The 21,586-nt window shown below is 53.2% G+C and overlaps 9 protein-coding genes across 9 annotated transcripts; 5 read left to right on the top strand and 4 right to left on the bottom strand.

Moving 5' to 3' along the window:
- Positions 1-3,702: 3,702 nt before the first annotated feature.
- BDZ83DRAFT_650487 (uncharacterized protein) lies at positions 3,703-4,920 on the top strand (the record flags this gene model as incomplete). The annotated part of the gene is made up of 1 exon (XM_060510375.1): positions 3,703-4,920. One exon carries the CDS (start codon positions 3,703-3,705, stop codon positions 4,918-4,920), a length of 1,218 nt encoding a protein of 405 aa, XP_060366364.1.
- Positions 4,921-5,622: 702 nt separating this feature from the next.
- Positions 5,623-7,482, top strand: BDZ83DRAFT_261837 (flavin-containing amine oxidoreductase). Its single transcript, XM_060501997.1, has 3 exons — positions 5,623-5,992; positions 6,052-6,100; positions 6,151-7,482. Exons 1-3 carry the CDS (start codon positions 5,732-5,734, stop codon positions 7,365-7,367), a joined length of 1,527 nt encoding a protein of 508 aa, XP_060366363.1. The 5' UTR covers positions 5,623-5,731; the 3' UTR covers positions 7,368-7,482.
- Positions 7,442-8,268, bottom strand: BDZ83DRAFT_261840 (OHCU decarboxylase). The gene is made up of 2 exons (XM_060501998.1): positions 7,628-8,268; positions 7,442-7,572 (listed from the first exon to the last, which is right to left on the bottom strand). Exons 1-2 carry the CDS (start codon positions 8,096-8,098, stop codon positions 7,516-7,518), a joined length of 528 nt encoding a protein of 175 aa, XP_060366362.1. The 5' UTR covers positions 8,099-8,268; the 3' UTR covers positions 7,442-7,515.
- Positions 8,269-8,498: 230 nt separating this feature from the next.
- BDZ83DRAFT_718524 (WD40-repeat-containing domain protein) lies at positions 8,499-10,149 on the top strand (the record flags this gene model as incomplete). Its single annotated transcript, XM_060512084.1, has 5 exons — positions 8,499-8,511; positions 8,564-8,608; positions 8,662-9,100; positions 9,161-9,618; positions 9,671-10,149. The coding sequence occupies 5 exons, from the start codon at positions 8,499-8,501 to the stop codon at positions 10,147-10,149; spliced, it is 1,434 nt and encodes a 477-aa protein (XP_060366361.1).
- Positions 10,150-10,691: 542 nt separating this feature from the next.
- BDZ83DRAFT_616221 (uncharacterized protein) lies at positions 10,692-12,915 on the top strand. The gene is made up of 3 exons (XM_060507959.1): positions 10,692-10,964; positions 11,020-12,382; positions 12,434-12,915. Exons 2-3 carry the CDS (start codon positions 11,051-11,053, stop codon positions 12,587-12,589), a joined length of 1,488 nt encoding a protein of 495 aa, XP_060366360.1. The 5' UTR covers positions 10,692-10,964; positions 11,020-11,050; the 3' UTR covers positions 12,590-12,915.
- Positions 12,916-13,152: 237 nt separating this feature from the next.
- On the bottom strand, positions 13,153-15,024 carry BDZ83DRAFT_574617 (uncharacterized protein; the record flags this gene model as incomplete). Its single annotated transcript, XM_060504727.1, has 3 exons — positions 13,153-13,311; positions 13,471-13,551; positions 13,861-15,024. 3 exons carry the CDS (start codon positions 15,022-15,024, stop codon positions 13,153-13,155), a joined length of 1,404 nt encoding a protein of 467 aa, XP_060366359.1.
- A 423-nt stretch (positions 15,025-15,447) lies between these two features.
- Positions 15,448-16,971, top strand: BDZ83DRAFT_574746 (WD domain-containing protein; the record flags this gene model as incomplete). Its single annotated transcript, XM_060504738.1, has 2 exons — positions 15,448-15,652; positions 15,701-16,971. The coding sequence occupies 2 exons, from the start codon at positions 15,448-15,450 to the stop codon at positions 16,969-16,971; spliced, it is 1,476 nt and encodes a 491-aa protein (XP_060366358.1).
- Positions 16,972-17,954: 983 nt separating this feature from the next.
- BDZ83DRAFT_774622 (uncharacterized protein) lies at positions 17,955-19,100 on the bottom strand (the record flags this gene model as incomplete). The annotated part of the gene is made up of 4 exons (XM_060515427.1): positions 17,955-18,189; positions 18,245-18,836; positions 18,887-18,950; positions 19,007-19,100. The coding sequence occupies 4 exons, from the start codon at positions 19,098-19,100 to the stop codon at positions 18,154-18,156; spliced, it is 786 nt and encodes a 261-aa protein (XP_060366357.1). The 3' UTR covers positions 17,955-18,153.
- Positions 19,101-19,400: 300 nt separating this feature from the next.
- BDZ83DRAFT_616214 (putative amidoligase enzyme-domain-containing protein) lies at positions 19,401-21,101 on the bottom strand. The gene is made up of 2 exons (XM_060507958.1): positions 20,574-21,101; positions 19,401-20,518 (listed from the first exon to the last, which is right to left on the bottom strand). The coding sequence occupies exons 1-2, from the start codon at positions 20,791-20,793 to the stop codon at positions 19,794-19,796; spliced, it is 945 nt and encodes a 314-aa protein (XP_060366356.1). The 5' UTR covers positions 20,794-21,101; the 3' UTR covers positions 19,401-19,793.
- Positions 21,102-21,586: the final 485 nt, after the last annotated feature.

The raw sequence follows: 21,586 nt of genomic DNA, 5'->3' as shown, positions 1-21,586 counted from the left end.
GGAGCCGAGGCACCCCATGTGAGGGGAATTCCCCAGATGATTCTTAGGGGAATCGGCTAGTCTCTTACGCCGAATCCACCGCTCCATTCCAAGGACCGCCGCGGCACTTGGTGGGGATGCCGGCTTTCGTCTCCGGGGCATACCCATAATTCCTCGGCCTTGGATACAACATGAAAAAGACGGGTGACGGCATTCTGGACCGGTCACAACGGCGTACAAGCGGCGGGCGAAATCCACAACATGTGGCTGATGTAAGACGACCTTGAATCCTTACAAGTAGGTGTGACCTGGACAAGACGCTTTCCCACCCAGCGCTGCACACAGCTGACAGGAAATGGGCCCTACTACTACCATACATACCTCACAATGCACATACCATGGCCTCTGGAGGTCAAAGCCGCTGCTACCCTCTCAGACCCTGCGGGAGAATGGATTTGTCCCACCAGTTTGCCCGAACTTCCGCTGACATGTTGACCCTTGGGGCCGTCGGCGACCCGTCGTGCCGTCTTCTCAACTGACCGAGAACGAACTTCAGCTGATTTCTGGCCGGGTTGCCTGTCTGTCACCTTACACATGCAGTTTGGCGCCGCTTTGGCCCCGTTATCCCCTGTGTAAGCGGAAAATTTTGACAAGTGATGGGAATTGTGGCCGCTTGGCCCTGAAGGGTAGTTGAATAAGGGACTGAGTCCATCTTGGGCATCGCTGACTCGAAAAAAACTGGGATTGTCATGCAACATGTCGCAGCCTGCGGGCGTTCCAGTCTTTCAAACTCCAGGCGATGAGTTGATTTAATTCAGGAAGTAAATGTCTTGGTAAAACTAGAGTGTTTACAAGGAAGCCCTCAGGGCGAAAAAAATTCATTCAAAAATGATCCATCACGAAAAGAGTACCTCGTAAAGAAGCAGTAGTTCAGAAAACATCCGTCCACAACTATGTACCTTACTCGGAGTTAAGCTACCTCTTGCTGACACCCATAGCTTTAGTTCTATCTCCAAGATGGGTAACCCGAGATGGGGTTTACCCTGGCACCTCTCTGATGTCTTTGCCGCAACTGACAGGCGCCTAACACAACTAGTCTTGGTGCTCTCACCAAGCCTTGAATGTTCATTCGTCACGAAGCCCATTGGCTAACAAATACTCCCTCAACCCAAGAACCTTTAGCTCATAATCACTCTCAGCGAAAAAAATAAAAATATTCTGGGCTAGGTACGCGTGACCCTCCCACTTCAAACTTAGCGGCTCAATACCACCAGCTTTGCAAGCAACCGACAAGCAGCCATCCGCGGATGAGCGGGCTTAGGGAGAGGGGGGGGAGGATACGCATTACCGTACAATGCCATTCCGGGCATCCTGCATTCGAAGTCTCGCCTCGCCCCCCTCTCAGCTCTGCTGGCAGCCGATGAGCGGTCTCGGAACAATTCTTGTTGGATACGCAGCGGCGAGCGCTGCACTATGCACCCCGTGGTGATTGACAATAGGCGTAAATGGTAAACGCACGTACACAATCAGAGGACGTAAACCCGGGGCATGGTTGGACGAGGCTGGTTTCCCCGCAAAGTGTGGTAACGAATGGGAGTTTGCTGGCGTCACATCGGGATTGTGCTTGGCTGCTCCTTTTATGGTGTTGCATCCCGTGTCGCTTTGACCGTTCGAGGCTCTCGGTACTCGAGAAACTACAGGGAGGCGAGCAAGGAGACTGTTATTGTTGACGGGGAAGCAAAAGAGCAGATCATCTGTCTCAATGTATTCTTTCCTGACATGCTAAGGTAGTCATCACATCGAGCTCGGGTGTTGTAGACCTATCACCGGAGACTCAAGTCTTGCAAAAAAGGACTTGACGACCTATGACGAATCTGGCAACATAAAGGGTGTGGGCTCAATTCGATAGCGGCACAAGTGAAGAATGAGGCCCTCGAGCTAACAAACACCTTGAAAGCTGCGATATCGCAAGTGTGATCAAGAGGGGCGGCGAAAATCCAGCAGAGCGGATGACCCAAGCCACTTGCGCGAGAAAAAGAAACGTTGGGCTCTTGGTGCCAGGCCCATGAAACATGACCGGAAATTCAGGAATTGCACTTGCTTGCAACATCGGAGATATCCAACCAAACAAACTCGGATAGTAATCACTCAGAAGCAGTGGAATGTGGGAAACAAGCCCAAAGCCTGCCGAGTGGCGAACATTTTGGTGGTAAGCATCCAGACTAAGTAAGTACCTGGCCGGATTACCTATGGAAATGAACGCAGAAACACAGCCCACGTCTTGTCTTGGAAGCTTCCGTGAGATCCTCCCACAACTCCCAGTTTCCACTGTTGACGCATGTCTTTGCCCAGCTTCCGAGCGTCCATTCGACAGGCAAATGGGGAAGAGGTCAGCAAACCAGTCGGTCAAGAAAGTGGTCTAGGTGTTCTCTTATGCAGCTTGTCACATCGCCTCTGGGCCGGACAAAACCACCCGGTCCGGGGTGCAGGAAAACATGTCTCTGCCTCCCTGTGCAGAGTAGTATCTAGCCGTACGGACTTGACCTCTAATCCCAGGTCGGGATTGCTTTTTCAATGCACAGCAAGTGCGTAAAATAGCAGCTCGATTCCTGAACCATTCTTAATAGTTGAGCATAGTCTTCTTAGTGTCCAGAGTACCCTGGTTGTGATAAACCTTGACGCGCTTCAAACACGGATGCAATAAAGCCACGGAAGAATCACGAGCATCTCTCTATGTTATACATACCTAGTAGTCATACTTCTTTTGCCCCTGTATACCACGCTACACAGCATGCTTATCCGTACTTTACTCAAACAAATACAACTACTCCGTACCCAACGCATGTCCGTCCATTTGCCTGAAGACTGAAAACGCCCCAAATTTCCCGCCCATGTCACTCGCATCTTCCCCCCTCGACCCCAGACCGGGGTTGGTGCAGGACCGGGGGTGACCGGCGCATCCCGACCCTCTCATTCGCCCCTTGCCAGCTTTCCCCAGGTCTCTGCCCATTCCTACCTCCGCGACCCCTGTCGCCTCTCCCTCACACGCCCACACATCAGTCAACTACGACTTTTCGTTTTTCTTAGCCCGTCCTGTCAATGGGTAGCGCAGTTCCCGGGCTTTCAAAAAGAGAGGAGAAGGGGGGTGGAACACGAGCTAGTCACGTTCAATGTTCGAATGGGCGGTTCCGCCCTGTCGGTTTGTGCTGATCTCCCTTCTCGCGCTGTGCCTCTCTCTCCCCGCTTTCTATGCCCTCACCTGAGAACCCGTCTGACGGTTAACGTGTACGGAGTACGTACGGAGCAGAGCAATAAATAGAAGACGGGGTCTCGTGCTTGTCTTGCAGCTGCGGACGGCATCAGCCTTTTCGCCTTTCCCGCTCTCCCCACTCTCAGTCACGCATCCTGCTAGGAGGGTCGCTCGCACTTAGCGTAAGGGCCCTTTTCTCGTCATCTACCTTGGTTGCTCCACTCTTGCATCTTATTCTTTTCTTATGCCGCTTTAACCTTTCGACGGACTTTGTTAATTCTCTGTAGGGTCACGTCACCCGGCCTCCATGTTGGTAGCGGACGGTAGTTAGATCGGGCGTGGGAGTGGCCGTGGGATATGAACCGGCTCTCCGAGCATTGTTTTCTACCAACGCGACTCAGTCACCCGGAAGAAGCGAGTGGTCGTCTCCTTCCATCCGAACGAGAGTTATCAGTAGAGACAACAAGATAACGATGGTGGTTGAAGTCGGTTCTTTGAACCGCAGTGCGTTGGAACCCTTCAAGACATGGCGCCTCGGAGCTTCAGCTTGCGAAGACGACGACGGTATCAACATCGACTCCCATCTCTTCTCGCCCCAGGCTTTGAGACGATGTGCTAAGCATGAGTCCAACTGCCCTCCAGCTTCAATCCGCAGAGCTACCTTGGTTACCACGAGTGCCCGTGGCCCGGAGCATGGATCAAAAATATTTACAACAACATCCACTGAAACTGCCCAGACGAACCCAATCACCTCTTCACCGACAAATCCGCCGATGGTAACACCTTTCGTCTTCCCTACCAGCCAGGAGAAGGCCAACTTCGTCTTCTCGAGCCAACCCTCATCTTTCAACAGAGTGAAGCGTGCTAGAGCCGAGTCCGATGTTGACGGCCCACACACAGCCGGGCTGAGTTGTAAAAAGCGTCGCTTGAGGCTTCATCTCATAACAAGTCGACTTTCTCAGCCGTACTCATTACCCGCGACACATATCATCAACCGTGAAGCCGGTCCCCTGGGCGACAAGCGTTTCGTGAAGCTGGCTGCTGTAGCCACCTCGCCCGATGTCGGCAAACAGGGCCTACTTCGAGAGAGCTCCATCATGCTGAGAGCGGCAGTACTCAATAGGATTCGGCTACGTGTCCGAAATGAGGCGACACAGCGGGGTGATATCGGTATCGCCGTGACGGCTGCCAATGCGGCTGTGCTTCACCACGGCCAGCAACTAGCCACAGGAGCTAGGTTTGTTGCACAATCGCCAGCACACCCAGAACACCGACAGCAACCGCCGCCAGCAAGGGTTGTTCTGATGCGGCCCGGAATCTCGCCAGGCACTCCTCATCCAACGAATGCCCTGTCCGCCCAGGCGCAGAGAAAGCCATCGCCTCCATGGACGCCTCAATCAACTCGAACACAACCTATATCGCCGAGATTAAACCCAACCCGGTCGCCGGTCCTAGCTCCTTCAAGCACAATGCTGGATGAAATGGAGGATGACGGGCTGCTGGCGTTTCCCACATCAACACATGAGTGTTCCTACGCATGGGCCGATGACGACGATTTGGAAGATGTGTACTCTGACTTTGGTGCCATTTTCGGAGGATCTGCACAGACTGGTGAGACTGACGACGATGGCAACTCCTACGAAGAGTATCTCGATGAGCTGGATGGTATTTCTTGGGTCGGCGGCAGGTAGTGCCGTTGGATGACGGGTGAAGGAGAACCGACTTGGTCGAATTTCAAATCCAAGACAAAAGCAAAGCAGCTATTAGCACCGGAATGGGCGGACTGGGGTGGAAAAGAAAAAAAAGCAGCAAAAATCAGACTTGGCCTATCAATGCGTAGGCGACATTCGAGGAGCATCTTTTCGACCAAGTCTCCCGAGGCCACGGGATGGCCAATTGGCCCTGTCTAAGGACATATGGGATGAGCGCCGTAAGCAGGTCACTCACTGTCATTGTTGGCCTGACAGGAAAAGAGAGGATCGGGAATCATACGCTATTGGATACGGCGCCGTAAAGCAGGCGTCGAGTCACAGCCCCAGCCTTGATATAGATGAAAGTGAATAAGAAGAAAAAAAGACTTACTCAGAGGCAATACTTGCCTGCCGGAAGCCTATGCCTCAAGCTGCCTTCAATTCCGTCCATGATTCCGCCCGGAATTACGACATCCGAAGGTCCGGAGAGTAAAAGGAACTCACATTGGATTCAGGCTGAAAGATGTGATCCGTGTCGAAGGTTCTTCGTATCGAGTGATTTTGTATTGATAGCGGGATGCTACAGAGAATGAGAGCAATTCTCGGTGTTACAATGGAATCAATGCAGAAGAAATCCCCACCAGTTCCGATGGTCGGCCCGGTCGGACATCTTCCCGGGCCCCCGCCGTGACGTTGGGCCTGGGGACGACGGCGGGGACACTGGGGGCGGGGTGATTTAACCAGGGAAACTGAAGCACGACATTGTCAAGCCCATTGCTCAGCATTTTGTCCAACTTTCAAATCCAAGCACATGTTTAGACGCAATTCTGGAACAATGAGCAATCAACTTTTGGACACAATCGTGATCGGAGCCGGCTGGTCTGGCGCCGTTGCCGCCCGGGAGCTTGCCAGCAAGGGCCGCAAAGTGTTGGTACTTGAGGCTAGAGACAGAATCGGAGGACGCGCGAGTACGTGGGTGAAGGGAGATGCCAAGATTGATGTTGGATGTAGCTGGATCCATGGCTACAAAGAAGGAAACCCCGCGAGATACATTGCTCAAGACTTTGGCGTTGTGAGTTTGACGTGGACGTTGTTGAGTAATAGAGATAAGAAGCTAATGAGATGGAGTAGGCCGCTCACTTGCCCAAAGCTGCTGAGGGTGTGATTTACGGCCCAGCTGGTGCGTGAGACTCTGACCCGTACCGCAATGTCTTTATTGACCAAGATCAGGCCGTCTCTCAAGTTCCAACGCCGATAGCCTGCGGGCATCACTTGGCGCCGCTCAGGCATCATTGAAGCTCCCTCACCCAGCGCCCTCTCCATCTACATCGCTCGCATCCGCCCTTCTGGCCGCTAACTCGGCTCTTTTCTCAGCTTCTGCATCCCCTGACCCTTCCTCAGACGTCAACCAAACCAGCCCTGCCGACCCGACGCAGGTAGCGACGCAACCCGCATCAGGTTCATCTCAGAAGGAGCTGGCAGCTGCCCTCGCTCGCTCCCTCGAGATTCCTCTTGGACTTAAGCTCGAGAAAGCTTCTCTGAAGTGGGCTGGATGGGAGACTACCATCTCATTTGGTGGCTCTGACGCCGCCCCCGAGGGAGGCTATGAGTCTCTGGTCAATCAGGTCCTTGATGACGCCAAGGCCAAGGGCACTGAAGTGAAGCTGAGCACAAAGATTACTGGAATCTCACAGAGCCAAGACGGAGTTGTCATTGTCGATGCCAATGGCAATAAGTTCACGGCAAAGACGGCCATTTCTACCATCCCGCTCGGTACCCTCAAGACTCTGCCCGATAGCACCTTCAACCCTGCGCTGCCGCCGCGCCTACAGGAGGTAATCAAGGGCACCCACGTCGGTGTCTTGGAGAAGTTGCTACTTCAGTACCAGACAGCTTGGTGGCCCGAGGCCGACAAGGCAGGATCCTACACTTTCTTGCCCACATCTACAAAGCCCGTGACCGAGAGCTCTTACCCCGCCGAAATCTTCGAGGCGTCGACTCTGGTTTGCGCCAACTTCGCTGGGCCGTCTCTCCCTGGCCCTAGTCCGACTCTGCTGACGTACCTTTCCGAAACTCCTGCTACCGCATTGCTCCGCTTCGACCAGAAGGAAGTTGCGGCTGCCTACCACCAGTTCCTCGTCTCTCGCTTTAAGCCATCATCCGAGCCCGCGGAGCCGGTCGAGACCAACATGACCAACTGGTTGACAGACGAGTTCTCCCGCGGTGCCACGACCACGCCGTCAATTATTTCAGAGAATGGGGAGCGAAGCCCACTTGACTTCAAGGAGCTGAGCAGACCTGTGTGGGATGGAAGACTCGGATTTGCCGGTGAGCACACAGAGATGGAAAACCGTGGAAGCGTGGCTGGTGCAGTCGTCAGTGGCTACCGTGAGGCAGAGCGTGTTGGCAGACTTTTGAGACTGCTGGACGAGAACGCGAAGCTGTGATCGGGTTGAGGGAAGTGTTGAATAGTTTCTCACAGGCAAGCTAGATTTGGTTGTGCTACAGGCTTAAACGGGGATTGGAAATTCTTTTTCTAGGAAATGACTCCGATTGTTTGATCGAAAAAATGTCTCTGAGATATCTCTGAACCGTTCAGACCGAAGCAGCCAGGAGCTTAGCGGCACGATCTTTGGCAATATCACACATTGCCTACTGTCTTATTAAAAGAATGTCTCTAGGATATAGGTTCAATGGCGCGACTTGCCTGTATGGCAGCGAGTTCCTCAAGAGCCAAGTCAGCACGGGAGATACGAGCACGCATGTTTTCCATAATTTCCGGCCGACCTCGACCGTTGACGAATACCACGTAACGCAGGCCTGGGAACTTTTCCTCGTACTCGGCGTTCAGCGCAGCCAGCTCTGCGGCGTCTCCGCTCTGGAGCTGTGCTTGCTCTGCGGCGGACTGAGCACTCTCAACCTTCTTGGCCCCGAGACGCGGGTGTGAGCCGATGATTGAGTGGAGCTGAGCCTTTTGTGTAGGGTCCGCCGCAAGAGCCTCGAATATCTTTTGAGCTTGATTGATGAACTCGTCGTAAGACTGGAAAGATGTTGTGGAAATAGAGGGCAGCAGAAAGGCGTGAATCGCGGGGCTCGGCTCGAAGAGCGCATCTAGGACCTTGGTCTGTTGCTCCACGGGGAGGGAGTTAAGACTGTTGACGTCAGGTAGAGAAGCCATAATGAACTACGAATTGCACTTTGTGTGATTTTGAATTACGATGAAGCGATGAGTAAGTAACCGTCCATGACCTGCGTAGTCTTTAATATCGCGCGCACTAAGGGCACCCTCTGCATTTTAGACAGTGGAAGGTGCTTGGTGAGGTAGACCGCAGCCCGGCGAGACTTCATGGTTCGATAAGATAGAGATAAGATAAGCCAGGACGGGAGGCGCCGATGACGGGACATTCCTCCAGAACCAGCCACACGTGATGAAGTGGCTCGTGCTCACCAGCTACGAAGCAAGACCCACCCTAAGGTACCTTGGAACTGCAGATGCAGCAAGGCTGAAGTTTTGTTTTGGAAGGGAAAAGTTGACGCGGACGAACTTTGAGACGGCTCATATCGCGACATTCGAGACAATGCTGTGCGCCAGTAGGTTTAAATCCTCGGGAGTATCTTGCGCAATTGCTGACTGCTTTCTCAGTTTCCGGAGAAGCTCCTCAGGAGCCCGTTGCCTCAAAGAAGTCTGGTACGTATTTTGCGCCTGGTCGCGTCAACCCCCAAAATGCTGACTGTAACTAGGCACCGTCTTCGAGAAACGATTGATCGAGAAATACATCGAGGAGAATGGAACCGAACCTGTCACTGGCGAAGCCCTGACGATCGAGGACCTTCTTCCTTTGACACAGTCTCACGTTGTCCGACCGCGACCCCCGACGCTCACTTCGATTCCGGCCTTGCTTGCGACATTCCAGAATGAGTGGGATGCGCTCGCTCTCGAGACATTCAACCTGAAAGAACAGCTTGCGAGGACACGGGAGGAGCTAGCCACAGCATTGTACCAACATGATGCCGCGGTCAGAGTGATTGCGCGTCTGTCCAAGGAGCGAGATGAGGCTAGAGAGGCGCTTTCCAAGGTCAGCGTCAGCGCTGGAGCCACAAATGGGGATGCTATGGCCATTGATTCGGCCGAAGGTCTTCCGGAGGAATGGATTGACAAAGTCAACGCCAAGCACCAAGAGTCAGTCTTCAGAAGGCATAGGCATGGACAACTCTAGAATGGTTCACTAACGAGTCACAGACTCTCCAAGAGCCGCAAGAAGCGTCCGGTCCCCGAGGGCTGGGCTACGTCCGAAGAGGTCGCCTTGTTGACCACTGTGGCATCCACTTCAACACCGGTTTCGAATGCCTCGTCGCTGGCCACCGAAGGAAGCTATGCGGCCATCAGTGGTCGTTCAGGAGATGCTGCGATATACTCTATTGAGGCAGACCAGGTCGAACGCCAAGTCGCGGTCAACGAGCCGGTCGTTGACTCTGTTTGGACTGGTAGCAAGCTCATCTTTGCCACGAGCAAGGGATCAGTGAAGGTCTTCGAGAGTGGTAGCGAAGTTGCGTCAATTTCTGAACACGCAGGCCCCGCAACATCCTTGAGCCTTCACCCTACCGGCGACCTCCTCGCATCCGTTGGCTCGGACAAGAGCATTGTCTTGTACGATCTCAACACCCTCAAGAAGATCAGCCGTGCCTACGCCGACTCTGGTAAGCTACCGAAGCCCCCCAGTACTCCTATAACACCTACTAACCTGCGCAGCCCTCACATCCTCTGCTTTCCACCCCGATGGACACCTCTTCGCAGCCGGATCCGTTACAGGCGAAATCAAGCTCTTCATGACAACGACGTTGGAGGTTGCGGCTGCATTCGAACTCGGCGCGCCTGTCGAGGCGCTGACCTTCTCAGAAAACGGCTTCTGGCTTGCAGCGACAGCCAAGGGCCAGAGCTCAGTAACAATCTTCGATTTGCGCAAGGAGGGAGATGCTGCAAAGGTCAAGACACTAGAGACCGGGGGGCCAGTGCAGTCACTTGCTTGGGACTACACTGGACAGTTCCTGGCAACCGCGGGTGCCGGCGGCATTACTGTCCAACAGTACACCAAGAGCTCCAAGAAATGGTCAGAGCCCCTCAGAACGTCGGTGGCTGCATTGTCGGTCCAGTGGGGTGTTGGGGCCAAGCAGTTGGTTTCCGTCAACGAGGAGGGCGTTGTTTCAGTGTTTGGACTCAAGCAGGAATAAGCAGACATGCATGTCTCGCGATTTGTATTATAAGTAATGAGGACAGGAGAGTTCATCTAAAATGATATCCGAAGTCTTGGGCTCACAAGGTATGAAGTACTCTGATCTTGTAAGAAAAGCGCGAAGGAACAGAAAAAAAACACCATCGGGATCCCGATATCAGTCAAGTGGAAGACTTACTGAATCCTGTTGAAGATGCCTTGAGGTATCATGCGCAGTTGCTTTTTCACATTGTACTGAGGCGAAGGTGCATCGCGACGTGCCTGTCCCTCTTCGGGACTATGACATAATCATTCTACCTAGGGACTTAATTACCATCTACCTTACCTACCTTGCGTGCTTGCATGGAGACAATGGGGAATGCAGGGCACCGTCGCTTAGCAAATATTCCGCCGCAATTACCTCACCTTACCCTGAAAGTCCAGAGGGGCTCCTGCCTTATCGGCGGTATTGCCCCCTGCAGGGCCTGCGCTGTGCGAGCTTATCTAAGGCTGAAGCGCCAAACCATCCGTCGCTCTTTCCGCTGAATGGCCTAGACCCGCACTTAACCTTTAACCGCCACCAACCTAACAACACCACAACCACGACGGGCAAGTCCAAGGACCTCGCCTCTTCCTTGTGCTCTGAAGCGCCCTCGGATTTTCTTCCTTCTTCCACATCTCGACCACACCAACAGCTTCCACGGGATGGTCGCTTCACCTTTGTGCCCGTCGTAGGAGATTCACTTCTACTTGCCGTCTCCCGACACGACCCGACGTTCACGACTACGATTCTCCTCCCGCACGCAAGACACCTACCCGAGGAACAGACGGTTTGTGCGTAGCAACTTGCTGACTGGAGCTGCCGGACTTAAGCTAATTATTTCTCCAGCGCCAACCCATATTGGCCCGATAAACATAATATGAGCTCTGTTTCTCCACCATCTTCTCCATCGACGACGTCTTCTTCGGCTCGGCTCTCTCCGATTCCGCTTTCTCCCTCAATATCAGCTTCTCCATCGACTGCATCTTCTCCGACTCGGCTCTCTACAATTATTCCAAGTTCGCCCTCGGTAGCGTCTCTCTTACCCGAGCAAGAAATTTACGACGATAGCGACATCGAGGCCGCCTACCAAGGCTACATTCCCGAATCCTCCTCCGACGTGGGTGATCATCGTTCGAGCATATTCGACTCCGAAGCCGATGCGCAGGTGGACTGGGACCCCGAGTCTGAATCACAATCACAATCACAGCCTTCAGAGTCCGATTCAGAGTCCTTGATGTCACTCGAGATTGACCCTCACGATCCGCTATTTAACGACTCGGACCCTTTCTCTCCCGATCTTGCCGACGAACTAGAGCTTGCGCTCCTCGCCGAAATGGATCAGTTGCCACAGCTTCGCGAACAAAGGATGCCACCCCCCGGTGGCCGAGATGAAGGCATGCGAGGCCAACGTGATGGCGGCGCGGCCCGTCACAATGGCTCAGGCGATGTTCTTGTGGACCTGGAGCTGTACTTCGAACAGGGGAGAAACGAGAGGAGACCTCAAAACAACCAAAACGGCCCTGCTGATGTCATCGACTTAACCAACGAACCCGACAGCCCTATCCAGAGACATGCGCCTCGACCTCCGACGAATCCCAGAAGACAACATTCTCAAGGCAGGAACCCGCCGTCTTTCTCGCGGAGTGACAGTAGCATTCTCGCCGGCAATGCGCCACCCGTCATCGATCTTACCGACGACTCGCCCGAAGTTCCGCGAAGGCGTACGCATGTACCGCCGCCTCCACACCCCCCTCGTCAGCGCGATCGCAGTCGACAGCCGGTCGGATTCATGTTGAACCCGAACGGAAGTGCATTCAGTGGGCTAGCAGCTGGATTAAGGCGCCATCTGTATCCTTTCAGGCTCTTCCCTGGTCCTGAGGACGAGGTACAGCTGCTCGGCATGTTGCACAATCGTATCAATCAAGGGGGAGACCTGAACAATCCCCTTGGGAATATCCAACTTCAATACGAGCACGGTGCTTTTGATCAACGCGCCGAATCACCTAAGCCAGTCCACCAAGCTCCACCTCCCCCTAGACCCGGATATACGAGAGACACCGCCTCTGATTTGGTCGTGATATGTCCCGCATGCAACGAAGAGCTGGCTTACGACCCTGACGTGCCTGTCAATGAGAAGCAACCTGCGCGGAAGGGCAGCAAGCGCCAGCGAAGCGAACATCACTTCTGGGCTTTGAAGGGTTGCGGACATGTAAGGATCAAGATCACACGCGTTCCACTCACTTTACTGATGCTGTACCAGGTTTACTGCGAAGACTGCTACGAGAATCGCAAACCGGTAGCTAAGCGCCCGAATACTGGATTTGGGCGCGACGATGAAAGCAAACTCACCTGTGCAGTCGATGGTTGCGAGACACAGGCTACGAACAAGACAGCCTGGGTTGGAATCTACCTTTGAGCTGCGGCATAGAATGACGCAAAGTAAGTCTTTTAAAGAGACGAATAAGAATTGGCGTCATCCGGTTACATGGATGGCATTAGCTCGGCGTTTGGGGGTGGGACGGCATCGCATGATCGGTCAGAGATTCCCATGGTCACGGTATAGGCTTGCTTTCTCCCTTCAATTGAGGGGCTTGATATTCGAGGAGTCCAGTGAGAGGGACAAGGTCTCTCAGCGGATGATTTTCCTTGTAGCGGCACGCGCTGTACATGATCAAGGACACGAGCACATAGTTTTAGCGGCAGGGAGCGCAAACAATCCCCTGTATAGAGTCTTCTCGTGAATAATATTATTCAGTTGCTCGAAGTAATCATCGTTCGTAACCTCTCTCTTGGGTTTGGTCGCTGCTACTAACGAAAAGAGGAAAATTCTTGTCTACTAATGAAGCAACCGACATGCTCATGCTCTTGCGTCTTTGTGGGTATAATGCCTTCCTATTGCTAATCGTTGACGCGCTGTGATGCTCCGGTCTGAACCTTGTGCCCGTTTATGTCATCCTTTCCGTGTATGCATGTATCAAATCAAAAATCATCCAAGTCATCATCCCAATCTATCGACCCCAGATCCATCTCGAAGAGTGGCGAGGCAGGGTTTGTTACCGGTCCCCCTGACGATAACTGTGTCATTGCTTTGGCTGGGGACTCTATATCCAGCACCTCCTGAGAGGACATCATCAGGTCCTGAGTGCAGATCAAGGGGAAAAAGTCGTCAAGAACAGGCAAAGCTTTTGCAACTGGAGGTTTTGGTGCAGGTTGGTGGTTGCTGCTGATTTCCTGAAGGGTGCCACGATTTGGAAACCGGTTGGGCGCAAGAAGTGGCGGAGCAACATGCCGCTTGACTAGAGGCGTACTGTGTGCTGCTGCAATCGCACCATGTGTGTTCGATTTTGGGCCAAAAACCGCTCGAGGCATCGTATGTTTCTGCCGCTGTGGTTTCTGTATCTGTTCCTTTGGAGCCAGCCCATGTAGGGTTTGGGGTTTGTTCGTAATAGAGGTTGGTGGTTGCGTTGCACAGACTTGTGTCCCTGGGCTGGCTAGCTGTTTATACCACGAACCCAAGTTGCTTCCATGGTCTTGTATGGCCGAGAATTTGCTCTTTTCTGGTGGCAAGTTTCTTTCATTCGCCAGGCTCCTTGTGTCCTTGGGTCGACTGAAAGGTCCGGCAGACCCCTGAGCAGGAGCATTGCTTGGTATTGGAGCACTCAGACGTGAAGGCAGTGCATTCTGAACTCCATCGAAATCCTCTTCAAGCTCTACAGCGAGTTGTGAGGCTGTTGGGAAGAAGTCATCAAAACAATCTTGCACGATTGCTTGTGTGCTTGGTGGAGGCATCTGCGATATTGACGGCCTTGGTGGCGGTAGCATTTGTTTCGATTGGACTCCTGGTGACGGTGCAATCGTCGGTATGGATATGTCCGTCGGCGCTTTGTCTCCTACAGCCTCTATTCTGGGCTTCTGTGATGGTACTGGAGGGGAAGGTATCGCCGTTGATGACTTTGGCAGTGCAGACTTCGGGTATGACAACTCTTTTGGCAGTGAGACCTCTGTTTTGAGCTGGACAGAAGGCTGGGGAGACGGCTTTTGCTTGAATATCTTGTGCCGAGGTGGCTGATGGGTTGGTAATGCCGCTTTCGGCATCATGAAAGGCCTTGATTTGGCCTTCACAGCAGGTCGTGGAGGAGGTCCCATGGAAGCCATTAATGCTGGTGCCTTTTCTGGCGCCGTGAATAGCGGCTTCAGGAGCTGTCGTGTGAGAGCATCTTTGTCTGTTGGTTTCGGCGCGACTCCTTCAGCCGAAGGTTGTCTTTCACTCGTAGTTGCGCCTTGAGCAGGTGACATGGCCGACTTTGTTATCTGTGTGGGACGAGGAGGTGGTGCCATGGAGGCAATTGAGGGTTTGGTCTCTTCTGATGACTCAATTTGAAGAGGAGGCTTGGAAGCCGCGGTTGACGCTAAGGTATCCGGCTCGATATCGGCCAAGGCGGCAGAGGCAGTCTCGGGTTTTGGTATCGGTTCTCCAGACGAATCTCTCTTCTTGTGCGTACCATTTCCTCGTACGAAACGCGCGATCGTGTCTTGACTTGGTCGACAGTCAAATAGAGGCTGCCCAGCCCTTCGCCTGTTCTCTCGGGCCTCCTCTTCCTTGGCCTTTTTTCGTTCTCTCGCTGCCTTGGCCTTGACTGCCGCGCGCTCCTTTTCTAGCTCCTTGCGAATCTCCTCTTGTTTCTCCTTCTCCCATTTCCGTTGTTCGGCCTTAGATCGTTTCGGTTCCTTGTTCGCCTGCTTGTATAGCTTCTGAGCCTGCTTCGATGTCATCGGCGGCCTGTTCGCGGGGCCACCGACGCGCCCGGGGGCGTCTGGAATGACAGCGAAGGTGTTCTGCTGCGGCGCCATTGAGCCGGTGATCCTCTAGGAAGCATCTTCGAGGGGAACGACGTTGGCGCAAATCGCCAGGTCGGAGTGCGAACGACAATTAAGCCTGAATTCGTCTGGTGTTCAAGGTCTCATTCGACCTGGCGGGGCAATCAACACCGACGGGACGGGGATGCGCCTGGAAGCTGTGGAATGGCGGGTGACGCGACGGACGTACGAGGTCACGTGCTTCTGATTTCGAGTGAAGCCACACTTAAACGGCCCCTGCAACTGATCCATTCTACGGTAGAACACCGCCACGCGGGGTACCGTTTCCGCCACAAATCGCGGGGCCTTAATTTTTTTTTCTGCAGCACTAGGATTTTGCAGGTCGCAGTCCGGCCTCGAGAAGAGCAGAATCCCGACCACCACTTCCCATTTATTTTCTGAAGACGGCCAAGAATCATGTCGAAACGCTCTGCTGATGTCGAAATGGGGGACGCCCCCCTCAAGGGTGGTGATCGCCCTGAGGGTATGGAGATTGACGAGAAGGCCCCCGACATGGGCGAGTTCGAGGACGAATTCGAGGATGAGTTCGAGGAGGACGAAATTATGGAGGCCGGTGTTGACGGACGCCCTGACGCAGAGAGGGAGGCTGAGGAGAAGGAAGGTATGATCGCAACGGTCCCGCGACTCAGAACTTAGCTGACCGGTTTAGCTGCCGTCGACCAGGGCACTTTCATCGTCGGACGAAACAAGCTTGAAGCGGGACAGACACTCGCGCCCGACGTGTCTACCTACGAGATGCTGCATAACCTGAGCACGCCATGGCCCTGTCTGTCTTTCGATATCCTCCGCGACAGCCTTGGTGACAACCGCAAGGTCTACCCCGCCACCATGTACACCGTGGCTGGTACACAAGCAGAGAACGCCAGGGCTGGCGAGAACCAGCTGATGGTTATGAAATTCAGCGGTCTGAGCCGTACGGAGAAGGACGACGAGGACTCTGATGACGACGACGAAGATGGCGATGAGGACGCCGAGCCCATTCTTGAGCACAAGGCGATCCCCCTGAACTCGACTACGAACCGAATCCGCGCCCACCAGATCCCCTCGCAAGATGCTTCCAGACCTCCTACCACTCTCACAGCCACCATGACCGAGTCATCCAACATCTTCATTCACGACATTACTCCTCACATCTACTCCTTCGATAACCCGGGCACCGTCATCTCCGCACAGCAAAACAAGCCAGTGTCGACCATTCGCGCCCACAAAGCAGAGGGTTATGCTCTTGACTGGTCCCCCCTTGTTCCCAGTGGAAAGCTCCTCACTGGTGACAACGATGGTCTCATTTACGTCACAACTCGCACCGACGGCGGTGGTTTCGTCACCGACACCCGGCCATTCCAGGGTCACACCAGCAGCGTTGAGGAAATTCAATGGAGTCCCTCGGAACAGTCTGTCTTCTCATCCGCCTCAAGCGACGGCACAATCCGCGTTTGGGACGTCCGTAGCAAGAGCAGAAAGCCCGCGCTTTCAATGCAGGTCAGCAACCACGATGTCAACGTCATGTCGTGGTCACCCCTCACGACGCATCTGCTTGCGTCTGGCGCCGATGACGGCGAATTCGCCGTCTGGGATCTGCGCCAGTGGAAGCAGAGCTCTACCTCTGCTGCCGACAAGCCCTCGCCGATTGCCAGCTTCAACTACCACAAGGAGCAGGTCACGAGTATCGAGTGGCACCCCACAGACGACAGTATCATTGCTGTTGCGGCGGGCGACAACACCGTCACCCTGTGGGACCTGGCTGTCGAGCTGGACGACGAAGAGAGCAAGGATACCGGCGGCGTCAAGGACGTGCCGCCTCAGCTGTTGTTCGTCCACTACTTGTCCAACGTCAAGGAGCTCCACTGGCATCCCCAGATCACTGGCAGCTTGATGGCTACCGGTGACGAGTTCAGTGTTTTCCGTACGATTAGCGTTTAGACGGATGGTTAGTCAAAAGTTAATGGGATACCAACTTTGTTTGTTCATGATAGATGACTTTTTGCGTGTTCATGTTGCTGCTACACTTGGAATTGAAGAAATCTGCATGGCTTGGGCGCTCACACGGATGAGGAGCCGATTGGTAGGAATCAAAAGTCGTATGCTTTGTTACACAAAGCCCTCAGTTCTCTCGTATAACGTAGCATGGTCGATGTTTGCTTCTCTAGGTATGACCCGTTTGTCACAAGGAAGTGTCTATTTCAGGTATTATATTGGATTCTGGGTACGAGATGGATTTTTTTTTTAGAGCCTCATTCGAGTATCCAAAAGCGGCTGAATATTCGGGTAATCCTTTGAGGTTATCGGGATTGTCGAATTTTGCTCAGTGTGACTAGAGACAAGGGGTCGAGACCGAGCGTCTTCGGCATAAATAAGGACGATTCCTCGCTATTTCAACCAAAATTCCCGAGAGAGATGAGTCGAAATTAATCCATACCACTAGATCATCTCGTTCTCTTCAACATGCGGTATCTTGCAAGTCTGGCTCTTCTCTGCCACTTGGCACTTTGTGCCCCTTCTACTCCGGCTAAACACTCCGCACGTACTGCAGCAGTCTTCGAAGTGGACAGGTTCTTCGCGGGAAGTCTTCCACCAAGTACAAGAAACTTGTAAGCCAGACTACGGGACGGCGAGGGACATGTCATTACAAAACTCATTGCTAACGCAAACCGAAACAGTGTGATATTTTCCGTCCAGCCCACCCCTGGGGCCGACTTTGCTAACTGCACCATCAACACGGACACTGGCCCTAAAGTGCCAACGGTCGACAAGGTGGTCTGCACTGACATCAACTCTATCACATGGAGTCTGGAACCGATGGGGACAGGGATGCATTTCAGTGTTTGGTGGGCTTTTACTAGTCATGCTTTGTTGCTGGGCGGAATACACCTCGACGAGTCGTACTTCAAGGACACAACACTCGCAGATGGAAGCAACTCACAGAGCTATGTGGGACCGCACAAGTTCACCTTGGAGACTACCATGGTGATGAAAAACCCCGGGGACAAGAGGGGGATGGAAGAGAGCATGGAGTAGTTGTGGTGTGGCTTGTTGAGGCACTACACGGGGGATAATGAATTTGAATGATCAAGCTTTCTACTTGATAGACATATCTTGGTAATACTAGAGGTCTGCGGTCGAACCTCCGTAGGAATGAATCTAATTCTGATTAGTTTCCTAGCACTATCTTGCAAGAGTCGAGGGTTTCACTCACAGTCTGGTCAGAACAACCAACGGGCGTCTGATACAAGTATGCCCCCGTGTTAATGAACACCTCCTGATTCTCGCAAACAAGCCATGCAGCCACATTGGGTCTGCTAATGTCGGGTGTGCTCCACGTTAGCGTATCGCCCTGGAAGGCAAAAGTTCCATATGTGCCTTTGCTTGCACTAAACCACGTCTCTAGCTTTCTCTGCGTCTTGTCTGTCGGGTTCTCGACATTGAGGTAAAGCGGCGATGATCCAGTCAGATGAACGAGTTGGCCGTCCTCTACTTTGAACTGACCCGCGCTGCTGGGTGAATCGAGGTAGGCTTTGCTGGGCGTGCCAGTGGGCTTGGCCTGGAGGTAGCTGTGGAAGTTAGGCGAGGCCACGGCGCGAATCCAGGACCATCCAGAGACGAGAGTTGTAGGAACAGAGCCGCCGCCACCTGCAGCCGTGGTGGTCACGGTCACAAGAGTGGTAGTTGCGCGAGAAGTCGTGCGGGTATTAGTGCCTGTTGAGATAGGGGTAGTGGAGCTTGAAACAGGTCTGCTGGATGAGGTTGTGGGAGTGCTGGATCCTGGAATACATTGGGAGTAGTAGGGGCTGTCTTAACAGTCAGTGGATGGTTTGGATTGTTGTGATGATAGACCAACTTAAGAACTGAGCAGGTATAGCCGCTAGTGCAGCTTGTAGCTCCAGTCCAGCCACTGCCGCCACCTGTGACCGCGTTAGATCTGACTCCAGCATAACCAGGTGAGTCTATCATGACTTACATTGTCCCCAAGCTGGTGCTGTAGTCTGCGCTACCACGGGACTAGCGAGCAAGACTGCTGATAGGCCGGTGGCCACGACAGGTATCAAGTTCATCTGGAAAGAGTAAAAACGAACGCGAACTAAGTCTTTGGTGGTTGCAACAAGATTTGTTGACAGCTTGGCGAACGACTGAAGTGGATGCCAAGTGTGTATGGTTATATACTCAAGGAGGATCAAAGAGGCTTTTACTCACGTTGCATTCAATTCCAAAAACCTGTCAGCTGAAGGGCAATGACGGAACTAGCTGCTCCTCTCCTTATGGTCCATCTTTGGCTCCTGCCCTGAGAGCTCCGGGAGTCATGCAATGTGTTCTGCAGGCGGCGGTGGTAAAGGCTATATTTGACCAAACTCATCGAGGGAACGGCGTCCCGAATAGATTAAATAGAGAATATGAGGTTGCAATGCGATTGATTTTCGAAACCGAGATGAGAATAGCGCCCAATGTACATCACGTTGTACGGTGTACTGGCCTGAAGGAGAGCATCGGCGGAGGGAAGTCTTCCGGGCCGGAAGTGGCTGCCGGAACGCTGGGACCAATGCTACGTCCATTTGGCAACAGTTGAGACTTCCATCATCACAACCAGCGTTTGACATGATTGAGAGCCAAAGTAGCTGAACAATACAAGATACCTCACTAGCTACTCACAATGTTCCAGGAACCAAACGACCAAGCGGGAGGTGAAATCAGCCAACTTGAGGGACAGTAAGAAAGCGTGAGTTCTTATGTGATCGACGGCGTACACTCGATCAAGCTGCTGCACGACCGATGAATCCGCTCAAGACATCAAGTAGAAAGGGATCAAGTCCAAGAACCCTAGCGCCATGACACAAAAGCTGCCAAAATTCCAACCGGTCATCACCGCCACTCTCTAACGAGCCGATACAGTTGCCGCCTCCAGTTGCACCAGCAACGAACGTCAGTGTCAACAGAACCCAGCCAATGGCATCTTCCATACAAGTACTGCCCGAAGGCTGTCGAAACTCAATAGTGCGGCTGCTGTCGTGCCCTAGCAAGCGGGCAAAGTTCCACTTGTAGACTTTGCCGTGAACGAAATCTCTCTTTCTCCCATGTGCTCTTCCATACGCACTGGATGCCGGAAAGAGGCACATCGCTTCAACGACGGCAGTAGTCCCTCGTTGAGCCGCAATATCGAGAGTGTCGAGACAGTCTTCGAGGGTCTGGCAACGAGATAGCACCGGGTTCCGGCGGTTGCTCTGGCACCAGTAGGCGGCAGCTCTGTCCTTCGGTACGAGGGCATCGAAGCAAGCTTCATATGTCATGATTGCCTTGCCCAAAGAGGCCAGTTGGAAAGACGAGAACTCCTGATCTGCCTGGCTGACGTGTACGTGAGTGCTGCACTGGGGAAGCATCTGAACGGACGAGTGCTTCTGGACAGCAGAAAAGATGTTGTCTGCATCGGACAACCACTGGGACTCGAGGCTAAAGACGGGAGAAACTAGCTCAAGTGCCCCTGAGTCGGCTCAGCATCAGAATTCAGCATTTGTTGCGTGGCTTGATATACTGACAGTTGTTCTTGGCAGGATTCTGAGGGATCGTGATCTCCTGGACAATGGACCATTTGCGGTAGTTCCCATCCACCTTTTCCTTGACATGATTGCTGACACCTTTCTTGGCCAAGCGACTGCTGGTGTCTTGGGCCATGGATAGCCAATTTTTGTGCTTCTTGCTGCTATTGAGAGATAGCTCAAGCTCGAAGCCAAAGTTGAGGGCCTGGTAAATGGCCATTTTGGAAGAGGTTGTATCTAAAGACTATATTGGAGCTTGGGGGTTGGTTCAAGAAAAAGGAAATGCTTGCTATCTACGAGTCCTCACTTGAGAAACACGGGAACATGTCTTATATTCTACTTCTCAAGTGAATACTAGATGAGATTCACCCGGCCTTCAGCGAGTTTGAACATGTCCATCGATCATTGAGCTTGCGAATGAGCTTGGTACGACTCATAGACGCCAACTTCATCGAGACCGCGGCCTATCCAACGGCCCTCTTGTCAACATCGCCACCTGGGCGACCCTTTCACTCGACGTGAAACATACCGCTCCCGAGACTTGAGATACAATACCTTGTAGTTGCTTCGAAGGTGAGCCAAGGGAAGCCAGCCACAGGCTAACACCAATCGATGCCAGTTCCTCGTCCGGCGAGACGCTCATGGCTAGCGCTCAGTGCTATGCAAGAATGGTTCCTGGCGATCCCAAAATATCACGACAAGGAGAGTTCATACCCCTGAGGCTCAACTCAACGTCGAACAGAGGAGGGTGGGGGCCATATCAGGCTAGAATGTACGCATCTTACTTGTTCCTGAATGAGGGTTGGCTGTCAGCCCAAGGCGCTTCGAGCTTTCTGGAGGCAGCCTGGTCTTCTAGGGCAAGATCAACTCGATAAGGTCAGAGAGTCGGCAGGGTCAGGACAAGACTAGACCCAAGATGGCCGACACCACATGAGATATCCCCGACATCCCTGGAGAGAAACATGGTACCTGTCCCCTGAGCCTTTCGCGCTGAACTAGGCGCCGGTCACGGC

Source organism: Colletotrichum acutatum (genome assembly GCF_030867785.1).
Source record: "Colletotrichum acutatum strain CBS 112980 chromosome Unknown BDZ83scaffold_33, whole genome shotgun sequence".
Lineage (NCBI taxonomy): Eukaryota > Fungi > Ascomycota > Sordariomycetes > Glomerellales > Glomerellaceae > Colletotrichum > Colletotrichum acutatum.
Note: the sequence above shows the minus strand (reverse complement) of the source record. Positions and strands in the feature narration are given on the sequence as shown.